The sequence below is a fragment of the Triplophysa rosa genome, linkage group LG13 (genome assembly GCF_024868665.1).
Source record: "Triplophysa rosa linkage group LG13, Trosa_1v2, whole genome shotgun sequence".
Taxonomy (NCBI): domain Eukaryota; kingdom Metazoa; phylum Chordata; class Actinopteri; order Cypriniformes; family Nemacheilidae; genus Triplophysa; species Triplophysa rosa.
Genome location: NC_079902.1, coordinates 19,754,135 through 19,776,490, shown reverse-complemented (window position 1 = coordinate 19,776,490; position 22,356 = coordinate 19,754,135). Strand labels below are relative to the sequence as shown.

The 22,356-nt window shown below is 37.2% G+C and overlaps 2 protein-coding genes across 5 annotated transcripts; one reads left to right on the top strand and one right to left on the bottom strand.

Moving 5' to 3' along the window:
* Positions 1–425: 425 nt before the first annotated feature.
* Positions 426–16,530, top strand: cdhr2 (cadherin related family member 2). 4 transcript variants are annotated; one of them, XM_057350157.1, is made up of 32 exons: positions 426–648; positions 849–1,054; positions 2,598–2,655; positions 2,855–2,920; positions 3,019–3,158; positions 3,287–3,343; positions 3,430–3,519; positions 4,308–4,397; positions 4,476–4,598; positions 4,819–4,962; positions 5,045–5,120; positions 5,857–5,981; positions 6,142–6,360; positions 6,510–6,665; positions 7,503–7,661; positions 7,750–7,811; positions 8,185–8,428; positions 9,070–9,309; positions 9,461–9,530; positions 9,730–10,320; positions 10,806–10,877; positions 11,057–11,106; positions 11,878–12,035; positions 12,163–12,259; positions 12,350–12,438; positions 12,692–12,760; positions 13,152–13,299; positions 13,462–13,583; positions 13,975–14,088; positions 14,200–14,283; positions 15,451–15,514; positions 16,252–16,530. In XM_057350157.1, the coding sequence occupies exons 2-32, from the start codon at positions 917–919 to the stop codon at positions 16,396–16,398; spliced, it is 4,062 nt and encodes a 1,353-aa protein (XP_057206140.1). In that variant the 5' UTR covers positions 426–648; positions 849–916; the 3' UTR covers positions 16,399–16,530. The 4 variants fall into 4 exon arrangements, with proteins under 4 accessions (XP_057206140.1, XP_057206142.1, XP_057206141.1 ...); XM_057350159.1 differs by lacking the exon at positions 426–648 and having other exon boundaries at positions 753–1,054; positions 2,602–2,655; XM_057350158.1 differs by lacking the exon at positions 426–648 and having other exon boundaries at positions 753–1,054; positions 2,855–2,916; positions 3,120–3,158.
* Positions 16,531–16,734: 204 nt separating this feature from the next.
* LOC130564216 (G protein-regulated inducer of neurite outgrowth 1) lies at positions 16,735–20,867 on the bottom strand. The gene is made up of 2 exons (XM_057350160.1): positions 20,218–20,867; positions 16,735–19,784 (listed from the first exon to the last, which is right to left on the bottom strand). The coding sequence occupies exon 2, from the start codon at positions 19,713–19,715 to the stop codon at positions 18,189–18,191; it is 1,527 nt and encodes a 508-aa protein (XP_057206143.1). The 5' UTR covers positions 19,716–19,784; positions 20,218–20,867; the 3' UTR covers positions 16,735–18,188.
* Between the last annotated feature and the right edge of the window lie 1,489 nt (positions 20,868–22,356).

Below are 22,356 nucleotides of genomic sequence, written 5' to 3'. Positions count from 1 at the left end.
CTAATAAGATTAAGGAATACTGGTGACCTGTACAGGCTTGAGTTTGTAATGAACATATTGTTTTCTTCTTTGGATAACAGAATTGTCATCAGTGTTTATATTGAACATTTTAAGAACACTAATTACATTTAAGGAATTGATAGTTGATCTTTTGGTCTGTATAGTGGGGTTACATCGATCCTTCATTCCACACTGTGACCACAGAGGTAAACGGCGCACAATTAGAGACAAACAAACAAAGACCGTCTATGAGTCTCGAGAGAAAGTTCAAGTATTGTTTTTGGTTAGCGGTGGTGAAACTCTCCCCAGGGAGGCTTAATCCTTTGTGTGCCTTTCGTTAATTACGAAGGCCTGTGGGGGGGGGGGTCTTAATGTGTAAAAGCTCATTAGAGCCGAGTGGAGGGGTGGGTGGCTTCTTGAATAACTTCAATGGATGCATTTGCTCTCAGGAATCTTTCATAGCACATTATGTCCACCCCGCTGAGGTGATGTTTGGCCAAGAAAAAGCAGAACTCTTATGAAAGTGAGAACACGTGGTTCTGTAGCCAAACTAGTCGTTCTTATAAAATACATCTTTTAGTCTAAATAGTGTTTTTCCTTGTGCTATTCTGCGTATTCTTGATAGTGTTTCCAGTCTAACTTAATCAGGTAACATACACATTTTTCTGTTCTGTTCTGTTCTGTTATGTGTTGTTTGTTTTTCTTCTCAGTGTATTTCAGTTATTAATATTTCGCCTTTAACATTACACAAGATTTGTTGAATTCAACTCTAAATGAGTTAGATTATTCTGGACATATATTGTCAGTGTGTTGTCTCCGAATACTGTTTTAGGATCTGCTTTTTACAGGTGTCACTAAGCAGCTTTGTCACGTGTCCACAAGACTGCAGTTGGCACGCAGCGTCTTCTCCCATGTAATGTTAATGATTTACGTTTACAACTGTGGGACAGTAATAGGCAGTGATGCACTAGCCAAAGGTCTCATCTATTACATATCGTCCTCTTATTTGAAGAACAACACTTGTGGGAATTGGGTTGAGGAAAGACTGGACACGGTAAGTCTTCTTACTTCATTGTTGTAGTGAGTCTTTTTCTCTTGGGTTTCTATAACCACAAACCAAGGACATCTCAGTTATTATGTGCTTATTCATGACTTTCTCAGATTTTTCTCATAAACGAATAAATAAAAACGGACACAAATAAATACAGAAAGGATTAAACCGTGAGAGTGGAGGTATTTGATAGGAAATTATTGTGATGGTATTAAAATGTATGATCTAGAAAAATCTAGTACAATTTGCAGCATTGTTCAGACCTGTAAAACTCGAGAAAAAAATGTGTGATAACTCGTGTATCCTATTTAAAGAAATTTAAGAAATTTAAAGGTGCCAGACACGGCTGAAACGAATATTATCGTTTGTTTTAGATGTAATGTAATGTGTATACACGATTGAAGGTTAAAAAACGCTGTATTTTCCACATACCGTGCATGTTTGTATCTCCTCTTTGCCCCGCCTCTCTGAAACGCGCAGATTTTTTACAAAGCTCATGGCTCTGAAAAGCGAGGTGTGCTATGATTGGCCAGTTAACCAGTGCGTAGCGATTGGTCGAATTCTGCAAGCGTATGACGGAAATGTAACGCCTCTTACCATATTTGGAACATCAGGTTCCATAGCAATTATACTGACAGGTACGCCCACCTTAATTGCGTATACATTTGGGCGGTCATAATCAAATCATACCACGAACTGACGTAGATTTGTGGGGGTGTGGTTACACGAGGCGTTTCAGGCAGGTCTGGGTGAGCATTCGCTTTTAGATAGAATGCATCTTTTGTTGCGACACTTTCATTTTTGCAATTTTACGTGTCAAATACATGCATGGGCAATTTATAACACACCAAAGACACAGAAAAACACATATTCGCGCCATATGACCTATTTAATGTAATGTAATTACTGACAAGGAGAAATATTTGACAGCCTAAACTTCTGTGAAAGAATGTTGTAAATTTTTCTTATATATATATATATATATAGGGCTGTCAAACGATTAATTGTGATTAATCGCATCCAGAATTTGTGTTTACATAATATATGTCTGTGTACTGTGCATATTAATTTTGTATTTTAAACACGTAAACATACATGCATATATTTAAGAAAAATATAAAATTAATAAACATGTATATATCATTTGTATTGTATTGTACAGTAATTGATTAATTGTAAATATAAATAAATACATGTAAATATTTCCTAAATATATACTGTATACATGTATGTGTATGTTTTTGTGTTTATAAATACAACAGACATGTACACAGACATGCATTATATAAACACAAACAATGATTAATCGTTTGACAGCCCTAATATTAATATTATTGGTTAAAACGACAGCCTGTGTACATCCATGATATTTTAAACTAAAAATCTTTGTGGATCAATATTAAAACTATCTTATTATTGGCTAAAATGGAAACATTGAACATTCACTAATGCCTAAATAAAGAAAAAATAAATAAAGAAACACTATATGCAATAATGTTTGAATTAAGTTAAATGTTTTTATTGTGTTTTACATATGTGGACAAAGACAGACATAGGAAAAATGGGGAAAACTGTATTCCTCCTTTTTGGCTTCATTGCTTCCTGTGAGTATATCAGAATATCAAATATCAAAGTCCAAATCTCTACGAATACAGTCCTGACTCAGTCCTATAAAGTCAGTGATGTGCATGTTGTATTGTTGTTTACAACAGAAAATTCACAAATGCTAATGTTAAGACATTTTGAAGAAATGCCACTGTGTTTCATTTACTCTTATTCTGGATTATGTATGTGTTTTTTCAGTTTACTGTCAGTTTGTGCCTGTCATTGACATGTCAATGCAAAAAGTGCAAGAAGATATTCCAGTAGGTCTGTGCATATTTTTTAACAATGATCTTTTGCATTGTTGTATTTGTTATGAACGTTATGTAACTTAACATTTCCCAAACACTTTTTTTCCCTGACAGGTGAATTTGCATTCCAAATCATAGCATATGATCTAGACAATGACCCTTTACAATATTACATCCAGGGATCAAATGCTATTTATTTTGATGTCAACAAACAGAATGGTGAAGTCAGAATCAAGAACCAGTTGGACAGAGAGGTAAAAAAACAAATTTCACCATTTCTATTGAATGGAAAGACACATGTATTTCCACTACAGTTTTATAACACCTATTTTTTGTTAAAGTGAAGGTTAATTGTATTTTCTTTTATAAATCCTTTTATCAGACAAATGAGCTCTTTCCTGTAGTGATTGCAGTAAATGATGGTGTTCATCCCTCAAATGTAAGTTCAATCAATTAAAAGTATTTTTTTATGTTAATGGAAAATGTCTTTTCCTGAATCCTGACATTACATCTTTCCCTTTTGAGGTGACAAAAAGTGTTTACATTGCTGTCGATGATGCTAATGACAATGCACCAATATTCCTTAATATTCCCTACAACAGGGAAGTTCCAGAGGTGAGCTTTATGTGCTTATCATTGTATTATTATTTATCATGCTACATCATTAACATAATAGATGTAGGACAGCTCCACATTTATAAAAGTTAAGATTAATAATAAATGTGACTGTTAACATCTACAATATCTGATGGTGTTGATCTGTGTGTATTGTGAGTTTGGCTAATTCTGTCTTTAATCTCCTCTGACTGAACCTTACTCATGAGCACTTTAACACAGAGATGTTTGAGAAATTACAGGATGAAACCCCCCAAATCAAACGAAAATGAATTAACTATCTAACTAACAAATTAATAAATGTAATAATAATAATAATAATAATAATAATAATAATAATAGTAAATCATAATTATTGTGAAATTTTCCCTAATTTTATCACCATGCTAAATTACGTTCTCATTTCTGTAATGTGAAAAAATATCAGTTCATTTTACATCATGGCACTTTTTGAATTTAGAAATGACTCATTTTTAATGACTTAAAAATATCTATAGAATCACTATAAAGATAAATGTAATTATGGTAATAAAAAATATAAAAAACTAAAGTGGCAAAAATCAAACTGGAAAAAAAAAATTGTATTATTTTAATTTATTTTATTATTACTGTCTTTTTAATTTATTTGATTCATTTAGTGTCGTTTACAGTAAATACAGTAATAGTAAATTCATGTAATGTCATTGACAGAATAAGATGCATCTCTTTAGTCTTTTTTGGGGTGGTTTGATGGATATTGAGGGCTCATTTGAGCACAGTATATATTTCATTTCAATTCCTTTCTTCAGAATACACCTGTGGGCACAACTATTTTTACAGCAACGGCAACAGATGCTGATTTGCCCCCCGCTTCTACTGTGACCTATAAAATCGATGAAGTAAGTCACTTCTGTGTCGTAAACTACATTTGCACATCTGTCTTTAATTGCAATAATGACACAGTTTGCTTGTCTTAGGTCGTACCAAATGATGGGTATGAATTATTTTCCATCTCTGGACCTAATGGACACGTTGTTCTTGAGGGACCTTTGAACTTTACTGAAAAAAGTCCTTTCTATCAGATACGAGTCAATGCAACGGTAAGTACCACAGTTATAAAAAATCCTATTCGTGAACAAGTTTAAATATCTTCTCCGCTGAAATAAAACCCAACCATCCCGCCAATAGAACCCAATATACCCGTAGAGGCCCACAGAGACCGTTACAGTTTCCATTAAAACCAAAACGATTTCTATTTTTCCCTTTTGTTTCTAAAACTATTTTGTGTATTCTATGCTTACTGGTCATGTGTTTTGTCAGGATGGTGGTGGGCTGTTGGGTGGTGTAATAGTGAATCAGTCAACTGAGGTGACTGCGTTCATCACAATTAAAGATGTGCCAGACATGGACCCACAGTTTTTGAATTTACCTAACATGGTCACCATTTATGAAAACTCTCCTGTGGTGAGTGGTATATTTTCCATTTCTTGTTGTGGGATGTAGTTAAGAGACTTGTTTTGAGTGTCTTGCTGCTCTTGCGCTCCAGGATACATCAGTCTTTACCGTGAAAGCCAGAGATCCGGATACGGGAATCAATGACCCCATCCGATACAGCATTGAACGTGAGTCAGTTGGAGATATTTAAGATGTGTACAAAGTGTTGTTCGGGTTTTGCTATTATTCGTTGTCCAGTGGATTTTACACAAAGACTTGGATGCATGTATCATCGTGCAAATGTGGTCTATATGCTGTGTTCTATATTAAACAAACGGGCGTTGGCCTTAAAGGGATAGTTCCTCCAAAAATGAAAGTTCTGTCATCATGTAATCACCCTCTTGTCATTTCAAACCTGCATGACTTTCTTTCTTCTGCTGAACACAAAAAAATATATTTTGAAGAATGTTGGTAACTGAACAAGGATGGGACTTCTATTATATGAAGACAAAACCAATGCAAGTCAATGGCTACCGCCATCGTTTGGTTTCCAACATACAGTGCATCAAAATATCTTCTTTTGTGTTCTGCAGAAAAAAGACAAAGTACCGGTTTGAAACACGCAAGGTTGAATAAATACAGAATTTTCTTTTTTTTGGGTGAACTATCCCTAATGACCTAATAATGGCCACAACTTGAAGTAAGATGAAAGACTTTTTCATGGGCCACTGATATGGAGTACATCATTTTAAACATATTTGTCTAAATTACTATTCATTTGTTTTGTCAAGCCTTTTTAATGGAACAGTGCACAGTAAAAAAAACTTCTAATGACCAAATAACTAAAAACTTTCCGATATGTGGTTTGCACACCTTGCATCTCTCATGTTATTCATTGCAAATAATTATTACAACTTTTTACAGCTACTAATCCACCAGACCTATTCCAGATCATAGAGAAGGACGGTAAAATAACAGTTCAATCTGAATTTGACCGTGAGGCTTTGCTGGATATCGTTGGATCTGCTGTTGTCGAATTGAAAATAAAGGTGTGAACTTGGAATTCAATTCAGATATGTTTGCTTTGGCTTACATGCAGAGTCAGAGCAATTACACTGATGTATATATTGAAATATATTTCAAACACATTATTTTCCATGTCTGTTTAACATGCATATGTTTCTAAAGTGTGCTATTTGTGTGTTTTAGGCAAGTGAGACAAACCCTAATGTGAATGGAGTCATTGCCAGCACGGTACAAACTCTGCAGATCACTATCGGAGATGTGAATGACAACGGACCAGATTTTTATGAATGTGAAGGAGATACATGCACAAAGAAAAACAGTTTCACAGGAAACGTTGATGAACATTCATCTGTAGGAGTGGCTGTCGCTGCTCTGAACATTAGAGTCAAAGATCCAGACCAGGTTGGTAGTAACAACATTTGCGAGGGATTCATTTGAGAAGATTCTATATTTTAACTTTCTGATGATGATGATGATGATTTACTATAATTACACATACTATTATTATATTGATTATTATTATTTGACAGATATGATGTTTTCTGATCCAGGGTGAAAACAGTAAATTCGTGCTCCATCTCGACGGACCAGATAAGGATGCCTTCTCTGTAACTCCCAGCTCCGGGGTGGGAGACAGTAGTGTACAAGTGACGATAAAAGATTCAAACACCGTTGATTTCGAGATCAAGAGGACAATGTCTGTGCAGGTATGTATTTGAATGTGTGTACCTTGAGCCAGAATTATCCCTGGCTTAGAGGGAAAGGACTGTGAGGATAAGGCAGGAAAAGTGGGATTAAGATCAATTGCATTAGGAGTGATTACACATGAAGAGCGTTCCAGCAACAAAACACTTTCTGCTTCACCTTATTTACACCAACCTAACAGAAACCAAGAAACTTTGTTTGATTGTTTTACAGTGGGTGGTGTTTAATATGGATGTTACCGGCCATTAAATTGATAACAGTGTACTTTGAACAAGCAGTGTGGTGGATTATACAACAGTTAAAAAACGCGGGATTTATTAGATTTGAAATGTTTGATTTGTATAGTAATGGAACACCGAAGCAGGAGGTTAGGGCAGGACATATTGAGTGGCCCCTCCCCCTTTTAAAATAGCCAATCACGTTGGTTTACCTTACACCATGGAATGATATGAAAATCTAAGTGCAGGATGATGTCATACTAAATCATTTATCTGTATTGACCCAAGTAGGAGACTTGCAAATGAAAAGTAAGTTAACGTTTTGGAGCTTTGTAAATTTCTTTGTTCTGTTGAACACAAAAGAAGATATTTTGAAGAATGTAGGAAAGCAAACTGGTCTGCGGCACTTTTCACTACCATTGTCATTTTTCCTACTATGGTGGTCAATGGTGGCCAGTTACTGTTTGGTTACAAGCATTCTTCCAAATATCTTTCTCTGTGTTCATCAGAACAAAGCAATTTATACAGATTTGGAACAACTCGAGGGTGAGTTAAAGATGACAGAATTTTCTTTTTTTGGTGAACTATCCCTTAAACACTGTCCGCTTTCAATCTCCACAGATAATTGCTAAAGATGCCAATGCGGACTTAACCGTTTCAGCTTCTGTCACTATTAACATCAACGACATGAACGACAACATCCCTGAATTTGAGAAGGAATTTTACATCTTCTCTGTTGATGAACACTGTAAAAATGGCACTATTGTGGATACTATTACAGTAAGTACATTTTCTTCATTTTGCTTAGTTTAATGTGTCCTGCGTGTAAAATGATTGATCTTGTGTTCCTTCATGTTTCATATGACAGGCAACCGATGCAGATGAATTGGATGACGGCAAGATCACTTACAAACTGGTGCCGAACAGCATGTATGTTGTTGAATATTCAATAAATCTGTAGCTTTAAATCTAAACCGTATTCAGACCCCGTAGAGGATGAATGCAGAGATGTACTGTATATAGCAGTGGTTCTAAAACGTTTTCGTTGTTAGGCCCTCTTTATGTAGAGTGCATCGCTTTGCGGCCCCCCAAATAAAAACGTATAATCTTAAACTTAGAATTTTATCTAAACCAAAAACTAATTCTGATATACAATCAATACTTTTGACTTATACTTATTTTTCTGATGTTTTGATTGCATAAAATTTGATACATTTCTATATCATTCTATATTCATCTTGGGGCCCCCAGTTTGAAAGCCCCTGGTATATAGTACACAACATGACTTTTTATTATTTTGCAGCCTGACGCGGTTTGACGTCTTTGAGAACAATGGAACTATCTACGTTAAAAATGGAGAGCTTCTTGATCGGGAAGGCACCAGTTCCTACACGGCAACCCTGCAGGCCATCGATTCAGTAGGAAAGATTGGTACCACTGTTTTGGAAATCAACCTTCGTGATATAAATGATCAGACACCTGTGATGAACAGAGATGTTTATGACGCTTTTGTACAAGAAGACCAAAATTTGAAGCTTGTAATCCAGGTGAGAATGTGGTTCAGATGTCTGTAGAAACAAACAACGATCAAATAAATACCTCGGACCACTCTTTGGATTACTGAGTCTGTGACTTAAAGGGACAGTTCACTCAAAAATCAAAATTCTGTCATCATTTACTCACCCTTGAGTTGTTCCAAATCTGTATAAATTTCTTTGTTCTGATAAACACAGAGAAAGATATTTGGAAGAATGCTTGTAACCAAACTTTTCTTTCTTGGCCACCATTGACTACCATAGTATGAAAAATGACAATGGTAGTGAAAAGTGCCCCAGAACTGTTTGCTTTCCTACATTCGCCAGTGTTTTTGTGTGTTTAACAGAAAACATTTTATAAACCAATTTTTGGTAGTCAATGGTGGCCAATAACTGTTTGGTTACAAACATTCTTCCAAATATCTTTCTCTGTGTTCATCAAAACAAAGAAATTTATATAGATTTAGAACAACTTGGGGGTGAGTAAATGAAGGCAGAATTTTCATTTTGGGGAACTGTTCCTTTATTATGATCAATGAAGACAAACACAAATACAAATGTCTGTTAATTAATAACTCAGTCAAATGTCTAATAATGGAAGTATGGCATTTCAAGACGTACAGTTTGATAATAAATGAGTTCATTTTTGTTAGGCTCGAGATGGAGATGAACCAGAAACTCCAAATAGCAAAATCCAGTATCACATTGAGGACAGTTTGTTCAGTAGCAACTTCACCATAGGCCTGTATGATGGTGTGCTTGAGAACAATGGTCTATTGGACCGTGAGGCCATCGACCCTCAGCTGAATGGTGTGATTGAGTTAAAGGTGATCGCTTTAGACATGGGCAAGCCGCCCAAGAACTCATCAGCCATGGTCTTTATCAACGTCGGGGTGAGAATCTTTCGTTTATTTGACTTGCATGTGAAACCTTGACATTTGAGTTCTCTGAGTTACAATGATTTTCCATTCATGTATCTTTGATGAAAATGTCCATAAACGTAAAATGTTTATATTTTGCTTGGTGTATTACCATTTGTTTTAGGACGTCAATGACAATTCTCCAGTCTATTTGCATTCAACTTACACATTCAAGGTGAAGGAAAGTGAAGGAGGCAAGTAGCATGTTGCGTTTTTCATGAACCCTAATAGTGACTCCCCAAAAAAGTGTTGTCATCGTTTACTCAACGTTGTGTTCATTTTTAAAGAATATCCTGGTTACTCTTTCTAACCAGGCAAGGTTTTATCTTCTTTTATCAAGTTTCAGTGTATGATTTACTAAACACTTGGATTGATTTGTTGTCCTCTCTTTAGGTATATTAGTTGGCTCTGTCCTGGCTCACGACGTTGACCAAACTGACTTTAACAACCGTATCTTCTTCACCATCGACAATTCTTTTGGAAGTTTCATAATACTTTCTGAGCCCTATAGCGAAGGCTACAGAGGAAATCTGACCGTGGATCCCGTCTTTGTGCTGGACTATGAAAGTGGGATCAAGACCTACCATCTGAAGGTCGTGGCATCAGACTTGGGTGAGAAAACGGCTGTGACCACAGTAGAAGTGGTGGTTGAGGATGTGAACGACACTCCTCCTGTGTTTCAAGCTGGTTTAACACTGAACGTTAAAGAGAACACCAGCTTGCCGGGTCCTCTGGGCACAATAAAAGGCAGTGATGTGGACACCGAGCACCTTCTTGAATACATGCTTGTTTCTGCTGAATGCCATTGCAGTGGCATCAGAGAGCCATGTCCGGAGGAATGGTTTAGTGTTGAGCTTAACGGAAATGTTGTCGGTAATTCCGGTTCCACATCGGTGGTGATTGACTATGAGAAATGTGATAAGGCGTTCTTGACGGCCAAGGTGGTAGATGTTAAAACTGAGAAAGGGAAAAACAGCACTGAAGGTAAGTCTTGTTTCTTCTGATTGAACGCAATTTAAAATAATATTAATCTATTTACCGTGCCAGAGCTTGTTTTGTTGTTATAGTAATATCATTTGCTTTTAAACATGTCGTAACTGGTCTGTATTTTTTGGAAGTAAAGTTTTTTTTTAAAGTAAAATGCTGTTGTCACGTCCATCAATAACCAAAGTCTTCATATAGACGGTTTTAGCGGCAACAACATCAACAAACGTTATGTGGCCCAAACTTAACTTCCGGTAGACCTCCGCAAAGAATCTCTTGAGTAATTTTAAATTAATTTAATAGAATTAATATACAATAAAATATTAATATAAATTCATATTAATATAAATTAAATTGTTATAACCAAACAGACTAGAATTTAACTTCAGGCCAGGCGCTTGCGCCTGATGAAACCGTCTTTAAACAATGGTGTCAATTATATGTTTTTGTCAAGTGTTTTTATGCATAGTTTATTCTTTTTGCAGGGGTTGTCACTATTAATATTGAGGATATCAATGACAATGCCCCAGAGTTCATCATAATGCAGGAATTCTATGGTAAACCAAAATTGCATTTCTTTGACCATGCTGAAGTTGAATACCTAAAAATGTTTAATGGTTTTGAAAAATGAAAGGACATACATGAATGCTATAATGCTCAATTTTGCAAGATAAGTTATCATTACCAACCATCTTAAACCACTGCAGAAATCTTGAACATGTTCTTCTTTGTCTAGTTGTGCTTCTTGAAAGAGTTGAGAAGGATTCATCTGTCGGCAAAGTTTACGTGAGTATGGTAGCTGACATACTGATATTCATGAGATCAGTTTTACTGTATTTACTGATATTTCATTTTTTGTATTGTAATTTATAAAACGGTTAGTTCTGGTCCTCGATTCTGATTGGTCAGCACAATAGCTGTGCTTTTTCACGATAAAACACAGCTATGACCACTTCACCTAACGATTCTGTGTATCACTACGCGCCCTTAGCAACTAAACATTCTGTTGCCGTTTATGCTGTGTTCACACCAAATGCGAATTAAGCGTTTTGCGCAAGTAAATTACATACAAAGACATGAATAGACGCAAACTCGCTCCGGGCAATTCATCCGCGCAAGAAAAAATCAAGAGATTGACACCTACTGTTTGACGGGTCCGGACACGTCAAGAGTATAAGAGCATGGAACGCGATTGTTTGCGTTTGGTGTAAACACAGCATTACAGTCGATCGGGGACTATTTTTTTCAGCGGAAGGAAGGATTTTAAGTGATTTTACTTTATGAAAGTTGCATTTTTACATATGTGTGGTAACCTTTCTTTAAAAGCAATAAGGTACTTGAGGCTAGTACTTTATCATGAATAAGTCACGTCTGCAAGGGTTCCAGGCACTCCGCTTCACATCGTGCCTAATAACGCCCTTCAGCCGTGACTTATTCACATTAAAGCACCGCCTCTTGTACCTTATTGATTACCTTTCTACTGTGTGCTGTTTTTATGTCAGAATGCAATGTTTGAGTCTCCATTGATTATTTTCCTTATTGACTTTTCCTTTAAAGGCTTACGACAGAGACACAGGAGAGAACAGAAAAATTAACTTTAAAGTTATTAAGGTGGAATTTGTCAGCAGTGAGGGAACTCTCCCACAAGATTTGTTTTTATACACCGACTCTAACGCTCAGGAAGATCCCGATGGAAGGTTCTTGGCAGATATACGGTGAGATATGAACATTTCTGGTTTTGAAGCATGGCTTTCAAATTTCTCTTGCAATACTTTGTCGTTCAAACACTGATTGTTTTGTGCAAAAGTTACTTATCAAATGTGTGGTTTTGATCATGTGCAGCTCACAGAAACAGATGGCCTCGGATCAGAGAGGGAAGTTTATGGTGGAAGTTCAAGCCTTTAATCCTGACGGTCTCAGCTCCACTTCTGTGGTTGAAGTAAGACACAATATTTCCTTATTCATTCATTTGTATGCTGTTTTCTTTCTTTACTTGTTTTGTTCATGTTGTTATTTGCTTGATTTACAGCTTCTCACAATTGACTCATCCTACAAAGTGAGCCTCAGATTTAGGTCGCCTGTGTCCGAAGTTAATGAGAATTTGCCACAGATCAGACAGTAAGATGCGATTTATGATGTAAAACACATTGATTTGAACACACATGAAGCAATAGTTCACCTGCTTTACTTTTTTCTGTGGAACACAAAAGAAATATCTTTTGAGAAATGTCTCGGTGGTTTGGAAGTCAACGGGAGCCATTGTTGTTTGGCTATCAACATTCTTCAAAATATCTGCTTTTGTGTTCTGCAAGAGGAAAGAAAATCATACCATGACCAGAACAGATTCATTCATTCATTCATTCATTTACAGGATTCTGACATCGGTTACAAGAGCAACAGTTAACATCTTTAATGTGGCTAGTGAGACGACAACTCAACGGTAAGGATAATGAAGAATAATCAACTGAATTAGTACATTTTACATATACATGTATACATACACATGTAATAAACCACTACTTAAATATTGTTGGAAACGAAAAGAGCATCATTTCATCATAATCTGTTGTGAGCTGTATGATCCAGCAGGTGGCGTTCACATCATAGTTTCATGTAGAAGTCTTTTTGTATTCTTACATCCAAAGTTAATCTTTCTTATTATAATCTATATCCTCAAATATTATGAAATATATATTTTTACAAGGTGGACTTAAACCAAAGAGTTTAAACTGGGGTTCTGCAGAGAACTGTTACTGATGCTTATTCATTGATTTCCAATAAGCAGATCTTTCTACCACATGTGTTTTTAATAAATGTTATTTCTTTTGCAGTGCTGAAGAGGTGACTGTTTTGGAGGCGTATTTCGTGTTCTCAAACGGCTCAGCTCTGGACTACAATGAAGTGAACAGAATTCTGAATTCAGAAGAGGTCTACATGGAGTATGGAGTCATTCTGACTCAGCTTGGATTCACTGGAATTGTATGTCCTCTTCTCAGTTGTTTCACCTTTTTAAAATGCTGTATGAACTATACGTTTCCAAAAATATATATGTTTAATAATTATATTAAAATTATGAATAAATTTATTCTGTTTCACATTCATTTGTTTGTTTCTAATGCGTTTTTTGTCTTTCCACAACAGTCGACGACCACTGAAGGTCAAAAAGAGGTGAAGACTGAAGTTTTCATCATGATTGGATTGATGGCGGCTCTGGCGATCATTCTGGTTGTAACAACCACATCTCTAGTGTGCATTAGAAGAAAGTAAGACCTATTCAATTACAGTATAAATGACAGTAAAGTACAGTATAAAATGATCAAATCAATTCCAGTTTTTGCTTCGGTTGGATGGAACTGTATATTAGCTCTTAAAGGTGATGTAATGAAACGTTATAGAACTTGCGTCATCCTACTCTCAACATCAGGCATAGTGCCGGCTGAACGACATTATAGCAAAAACTCTCAGCTCTGTCTGGGTCTCACGTACACGCAACACAACTCCGCTAACCAGATTCATTATATTTAAAAATAGCTCTTCTTCATGTGCACCCACGCACAAATGCGCACATGCACGCGTTACTCCATCCTGTTTGCATTGGTGTCAGATTTACGTTAACCTCTTATATTAACACCGCTGGTTTCTCTTACCCTTAAGCTACAAGAGGAAACTCAAGGCTTGCAAAGCAATGAACTCCGCGGCTGCGGTGGTGATAGAGAACCAGAAGAGCGGACCTGTGGTGCCTGGAACCAACAAATACACCAGAGAAGGGTGAGCGGTATGGGTTGACAACCAGTCATACCAGTCTGGCCCAGTCATATCATCTGGACACAGATTCTGGCCCACTGTTAAGTGTCAGATTGACTGTTTTGTGTTTTACAGAGCAAACCCAGTGCTGAATATGAATATTGACACAGCCACAGACCTTGGTTTTGATGAGGATAGATCCAGCGCTGATAGAGACAGGTACGGTTATAATGCAGCGTTCTGCTCTACACTTGACGTCAGTGTTATATTCATAAGCAGAAGCTTTGAGTGTAAAAAAGCACGTTAGAGGATGGCAAAACAATTTTCACACCGCTTCCACGCTGCCGTACTGCTGAATGCTGTTTATATATTTATCATTTTGTTGTCAAAATATTCTGTATCACCTAACATAGTCAGCCCAGATGATATTCATAACTCATGATGTTGATGATGATTATTATTGTAACCTTTATTTTACAAAGACAAAAGCACATTGAGATTACAAATCTCTTTTACAAGTGCTTCCTGGCCATTTATAATATGATCATAAGTTTTTTTTTTCAATTTTGTTTTATTGCAATTTAATGTAATTTAATGCCTTAAATTGACAGCCCTATTCATTTCATAACTTGTACATTCTCAGCGTGTGTGTGATTGCATATTAAAAATAGATTTTATGCATTTACACCTGCTCTGATCGGAAAAAGATGAAACACTATCAAAGAAAAGGGAACAAAGAGATGCTGCGTCCAAATTCACCTTATACGATGCCCCAAAAGTATGTACTGCTTTTGTTATGAAAAAGCATATACATTTTAGTGAGTACAACAGTTGGGACATACTAGCGTGAAATAGGAGTGGCTGTTTTTGCCTAGACAGCATTGTGATCGATAAAATACAGCTCGTCTTCTTTGCATTTAAGTATTCATTTATTCATTATTTCTTATGTCATGTTATACTTTAATTTTATTGATGCAGTGTAGCGTCACTAAACTCCGCCCTCTCGCTGTTAGTTGTGGGGTAATAAAAGACCAGCCGGGTACTTTGAGAATACTCATTTCAACATACTGTGATTTGGGGTTGGGACGTACTAATTTTAATTCTGAATGCTATGCATAGTATGCGAATTGAGACGCAGGGTGTTTCTAGATCATAATGGCATTCTTTTAGTTTTAGATAAATGTGATGTGATATTTGTGACCTCATGTTTCTCTGAATCACACTAAGCTATATAGCATGCTAAACGGAGCATGTTCTTTTGATTCTCTTCTAAGCAATCACAATGGTCCAAAATGTGTCCTGTTTTATAAACATTTTATTTTTCATAACATTTTATACAGTAGGGCTGCTTTGTGAGATTCTGATTTTGTGTCTGTTCTGTTTTAGCCTTAATTCCCTGGACTACAACATTGATATGGCCATGATAGAGAAGGATACAATGCCAATGATGGTAAATGTACAGCAAGAATACGATAAAAGTAATATATAGTGGGCTTTAAAAGTGTGAGACCGCTTGTGAAAATGTTTTAGCTTTGCATTGATTTAATGTTGTAGCAAATTGAATTGCATGCACTCCAGAGAGTTTGTGCAAAACCTGATGATTTGGGTTTTCCCCGTTTATATATTTTTTTGTGACAAAGTAACATGGTCATGAAAGTCCGTATTCATTTTTATGTTTAATGTTTTTGACTTGAAATCTTTCAGAATACTTAGAATTATCTGTATAGCTGGGTTTAAAAGTGATAGTTCACTCAAAAATTAAATTCTGTCATCATTTACTCACCCTTTTGTCGTTTCAAACCTGTATGAACACAAAAGATGATATTTTGAAGAGTGTTGTTAACTGGACCCCATTCACTTGCATTGATTTTGTGTCTAGAAGTGAATGGGGTCCAGTGCGGTTCGATTAGCAACTTTGTTCAAAATATTTTCTTTTATGTTCTGTGGAAGAAAGAAGGGACAAAAGGGTAAATGATAACAGAATTTGTATTTTTAAGTTTATATATCTAACGTTGTCTCTCTTTTTTGAATCCCACTGTATTTTAGAAATATTTATTCTTGCTCTCATGGTGTGAAAAGACACTTCTGTATAAATGAAAAGGAACCACCTGTGCGTTCGAAAATCTACATAAGCTCCTTAGTTGTTTCTTTGAATGGTTATTTTATCTGTTTTTCATTGTTTCATAGATAATTGAGGAAGAGGAGGAGGAAGGTATTGGATCACCATACATTGAGCCTCTGGGTGCTGCTTTGGCCCAGCGGGAGAAAAAGAGAGGAGGCGAGAGTCCCACCGTCACTTTTGAAAACCCCTCTATGAACACCACTGACCTCTAACATCCCGCACCTGTCCTCCACTTATCCGACCTATTCTCTTTTTTAATAGTCATCCCTGGCATAAAAAAAGAGTTTACATACTCAGCCTAACCTTAGTACACAGGTTGTGAGACCTTTCGAGTTGCCCCGTGGCCATTATATATCAATACTGCGCTTTTAAATGAATGCATTTACAGAAACGTTTTAATAAAATAAGTTCATGGCACTTTAAACTTGTGGTCATTAAACAATACTTTTTTATTTTTTATAATTTTAATGTAATAATAAGAATGGACTCTTCAGTAAATTATACCTAATCCTTCATTTTACGTTCTGCTATAGAGAAGAATGGAACTCGCTTTGAAATTGCCACAGCTGCACCTTTTTTTAATTTCTTGCAATATATATGAACAAAGCACATGAATGACAAGATAAAATACTACATAAACAAACTAATTTACATCAAATTTACTGAATGGCACTGCTTGTGAACCCTGCCAAATGTTACCTTGCACCAGCCGGCTTGGTTAATGCCCGAGTCAAATCAAAGCAAGCAAATAGAATTCTCAGATCTTACTGACCAGGATGTACATAACTTAAATTGTCTATATATGGTGTATTGATGAATATGTGCAATTATTTGATGGAATGTTCTTTTAATTTTGCTACATTAATGAAATAAAGTTAGCAACATTAGTGACAAGCCAAGTGTTTTTTATAGACGTGGTTTAATTTTAAAACTATATCACTTTACAGCTATCACAATAGTCACAAACCATCACAGTGGACGTGAGGCCTGCTTGCGATGGGTTTGCTGAGCTTAACTGCAGATACAAGACAAATCCACTAAAAACCAGACAGTTATACAAAAGCGAATAGAAAAAGGTTTGAAACTTCTAAAAAGAACACCAAACATTTCACCATTGCAAAAGCGTCATCTTGAGATGCCTGAAACACCAAAAATGTAAATATTTATTTTGCTCTATAAATTTTGTTTTTACGGCTCCTTAAAGCTCCGCAGCCTTTTTGGTGTTGTTAAAAAGAAACTAATCTAATCTAATGAGCAAATATACAAAAAATCAAAACTGTCTTCATACATTACCCTGTTTCACAACGGTAAGCTTATAATTATGATTTGATCTGTCAGGTCAGATTTTTTAATTTCTCAAAAACTGTCATGTTGTTTTCAATGTGTAAAAATATAAGTACACAACGTAACCTGCAATTTTATGTTTAAACAGATTATGATAGAGAGGCAAAAGTTACAGACTGCTGCTGTAAATATATAAAGTTAAATATATATTTATATATAGACTTCAACAAAAAAATGATTTTAAACCCATGGTTGAGTCAAAAAAGGATCAACCCAACTGTTGGGTTATGAATTAACCTGACCCAAAATGTTGGGTTGTTTTAACCAATGGTTGGGTCATTTATGGACTTTTTTGGGTTAATTTATGCAACACAGCGGTTGGGTTTATCCCTTTTGATCCAATCATGGGTTGAAAATAACCCAACATTTTTCAAAATGTAGTTAAATAAATTTTAAAGGTAAAATCACTCCAATAGAACTAATTTAAAAGGGCACTTTAAAAGTGATCCTCACTGACCACAAAAACATCTGTGCAGCACATTTTGACAGAAGCAAAATACTTATAGCAAAAAGCCAGAAAGCAAGAAGAAACTTAATTTCATAGAGCGTATGCACGTAAAACAAACCAAAAAATGATTATGGATGACCATCCATATAATGTCTGTACTTAAAAACACAACCCAGTCCTGCACATGGCCATCACTGAAGCCAAAGTTCCTCAGTTTTCCTCATTTTGACGTGGTCTTGAACAACAGCTCGGCCGCCTGGCGTTCCTAAACCACCGGCGAAACGCATTCTGCCGACGCCTGCCCCCATTCTCTTCCTTTTCCTCAATTTTCGTACTCTGTTCTGTGATTGGGTTGAACTCGCTAGGGTCCAGTGTGGGTGGAGGACTGGAAGGGACGGGCACAGATGTTTCCATCGTATCAGTTTGTGGAGCATCTGTAGACACGGGCACTGTCGAAAGTTTCTTCTGTTTCTTCTCCAGATGTTTTTGGATGGCCGTTCCCAACACTGCCACCTCAACCACAGCACCGTACACCTCCCAAGTCATTCCCTTCTCATCCCAGCTCACGTCCTGCACGGGTTCCGGCTGTTCCGCCGTCATCCCTATCCGAGGTTCCGGTTCAGGAATAAACTCAGGTGCGGTCAGGATTATAGGTGTCATCGGAGCTGTGGCGACCGATCGAAACTCCACCTCGTGGCCCACCTGGAGCTCAGCATCTTTGGTCTCAGTGCTCTGGGCTGCCTCCGTAGTGCAACTGCTTCCCAACTTCCCAAAGGAGCTTGGGAACAGAAATGCAGCAGAACCCTCTTGAGGTGTCATGGGACTGGTGGCCACGGACTGATACATCACCTCCAGGCTGACTTGGGTTTGAACGTGCTGTTGGCGTCCGGGCGACCGAGTCAGAGCGAGTGTCTCTTGAGGGGGCCGACCAGCATTCCTGCATTCTGTTTTCTTTAGTTTTATGGTTATTTCTTCACCTTCAGTTTGTTTGGTTTGATCTTTTACACCGCAGACTTCCACTGATGCTCTGGGTTCAGTGTTTGTGTTAGCACACGTACTGCTTGCATCCGTTGTCTGTGGAGGGTTTGAATCTGAGGGGGCTTTTTTAAAGTCCGTCTCATCTTTATTTTTGACCTCTCTGGATTGATCTCTAGGCGATTTGGGTTCCTCGGCATTAGTATTTTGCTCGGTAGATATATTACCTGTCACGCTGGCCTTCTGGACCTGACTGACCTCAATCACGTTCGCCACGACGATGGAACCATCTTGACTTTCTTCCTCAATTGGTTCTGTTGAAGAGATGCTCTTGAATTCAACATGGCACATCTTCTGCTCCTCAAAATCCTCATTCGCATCATCCTCCAAAGTACAATCGTGATTGGTCACCAGTATAGTGATCTCCTGGTTAAGGTCTTGTTGGTTCTTATACTCTGCTTGGATATAACACATCTCTTGCTTACTTGCTGGCTCAGATGTCTCATCGCTCCTGGCTTCTGTTTGAGTTGAAGATACATCCTCTTCTAATCTCATGTCATGTGGAATTACTGACTTGATCTGATCTGGTGTAACCTCCGGATCAGACGGCTCCTCGATGTTGCTGCAGGTCTCCTCTTGGACTGCGGACTCTTTCGTTAAGCTTTCGTCCTTCATAAGGGGTGAAAAGTCAATTCTGTCACTCGTGTTGGTCCCCGAACCAACTTTCCAAACTTCACTTTCTGTCAGAACAGGACCCTCCATTAGACAAGACGTTTGGTTGTCGGTCAGGGGTGGTAAATTTCGAACTGTCTCACACCACTGATGGTTTTGCTAAAAGAAACATTGCATAGAATGCATTAAGTTTATTCAAATGTGGAATATTTAATATGGAGCGATTAATGCCAAAAATAGAGATTCATACAGAAAAACCTATTACAGATCAAACTGCCATCACAGTGAGATGAGAACTTGATGGTTTTGTAATAATCTCAGAGACTACAAAAAATCAGCAAATAAAAATGCACGTTCATAATTTGATTATACAAATTCAAAACCGCATCCTCAAAGTACTTACGCAAAGGAACAACAGTATCTGTTGTCAATAAGAATGATTCCTTTTAATGCAATTATATTTCTGCACCCGAATGCACTTCAGCAGTCGGATTTCATAAATCGACAGAAAAACTTGCACGGTGACACGATGAGCAAAACAAGGACGACACACAATGAAACTATTTTTAAAATAGAGCCCAACGACACATACCTCAACTGCACAACTGACCAAGAACTGTATCCATATTTCAAAGACTTAAGATCCAGGGCACAAAATGATTCTTCAAGCTCCGCTGGTAGGTGCTCGTAATGATAAGAGGCAGACTGTATATTGTTTGTTTCCAGAAGAATCTCACTGGATGGTGGTCCTTGGATTTTACTGTGGCTGTGAGTACTATAGGCTTCTGATTTTTAGTTTCCCTGGAAACCAGACTCAACCTGGCAGTGTGTGGTAATGAAATGACAAAGTCTCTTCAGCTCTTTAATCAGAAGCAAATGATGACGATTAATATCCAGGTTTTGTTTTTTTGGAATAGAAAAAAAGGTAAAACAAGGCTCCTTACTTTGACAGACATGTCGAAATGAATGCACCGGTAATAATGTCTCTGTGGGAACAAAGACACTTTGTACAATTTAGTTCATGTGTTCAGTTTTGATGATTTTTTCAATCTTTTTTCAAATGAGACAGAGCAAAATATATATGTATGTATGTCAATCTAAATTGCATTTCAGAGTAGATAGCTGTAATATGCAATGCATTTTGTAATCCATAATCGATTTTCTGTTTGATATGATAAGTTAGTAAAGAACATGTAACCGTATGGCAATGAGCAATAAACAACCCAGCAAAATTCTTCTCATACTGGCCCGTTTGCAGCGCCACAGTCAGTGTCTCTATGTTCACACCATAAAATCGAGAGCTTTTGCCAATCGCACGCTCCCACAGAATATCTGTTGCCTAGCAACCAGCCATGTACACGCGGGGAGGGGGGAGTGACTGTGCTCACGGTGTTCGGGTGGGGAGGGGGTAGACAACGCATTTTATATACCGCTGAAAACAAGAGGATGTAGCTGGAGGTGGATAGGGATGTAAAAGTGATGGGGATGCGGAGGCGGGGAGAAGACGGGGTGTGAGGGAGTTTGTAGATGGCAAGAAGGGACGGAGAAGCATTTTGTAAGGATAGAGCTGTTTTACATTTGCGTCTGCATACATCTTTGGGGAATTTGAAGGGAATTTTAAACACATTTATTTATTAAATAAATAAATGGTTTGATAAAAATTGAATAAAGACAGAACAGACACCGACACAATCTGGCATTGGAATATGAGCATTCCTCTTATCATACACAGTACTTGTAATGTGCATTATTAAATAAATGATTGTTGGATTTTTTTAAAAATACATCTAGTCAACCCCGACGTTGGTTTATTTGGCACAAAATTGTGTTACAACAATCCAGAATTTTCTAGGTTATTTGATCCAACAGTTTGGTTTGTCCATAACCATGGATTGAAACAACCCAGCATTATTTATGTTAATTCTCTGTGTATATGTGATAATGTTGGAGTTAGGGCTCAGTAGCTGCTCTCATTTGACATAAAGCACCTGATCCATAACATACCCCCTCCTGAACTCAACAGTAAACCTTCTCTACATAGAGATTGCTACAGAGCCGACTGTTATCCGTACCATTAGAGAAGGGAATGAATCTTGCATCCATAATGTAGTTGTCAGATTTGTATTTTACATCCTCTACTTTTCAACAAAACAACAAACTGAAAAATAACTTACTGATGATGCTGTATTTAAGGTGTACTGTGAAACACATTGGGAAGCGAGATGCATGGCTGCATGGCAGCGTATTGCTCATTATCAAAGGATCATCTTTTGACATCCGTGGAAATACTGAATATGCCCTAAGGCACTTTTGAATGGAAGTTCTTTCATCGTGGTCGATCTGTGTTATGTTGCTATAGCGACACATCACCACCCCCTCCTCTGATACCCCATGCCCGGCACGGATGACGTGGGAGCAGAGAAAAATAATAGAAGGGTTTACTATAAAAGTGGACGTAGTCTTACATAGTGTACATCCATGATGAAAACACTTGAAAGAAAACATAATAAAGTGATAGTTCACCTGAAATGAGACATTCTGTCATCATTTACACACCCTCTTGTCACTGTATGACTTTTTTTTCTGCAGATCACCAAACAGGCATATCTGTAATGCAAGTCAATGGGTACCGCCGTTGTTCGGTCATACCGACATTCTTCGAATATCTTCTTTTGTATTCTGCACAAGAGGGTGAGTAAATGATGACAGAATTTTCAGTTTTGGGTGAACT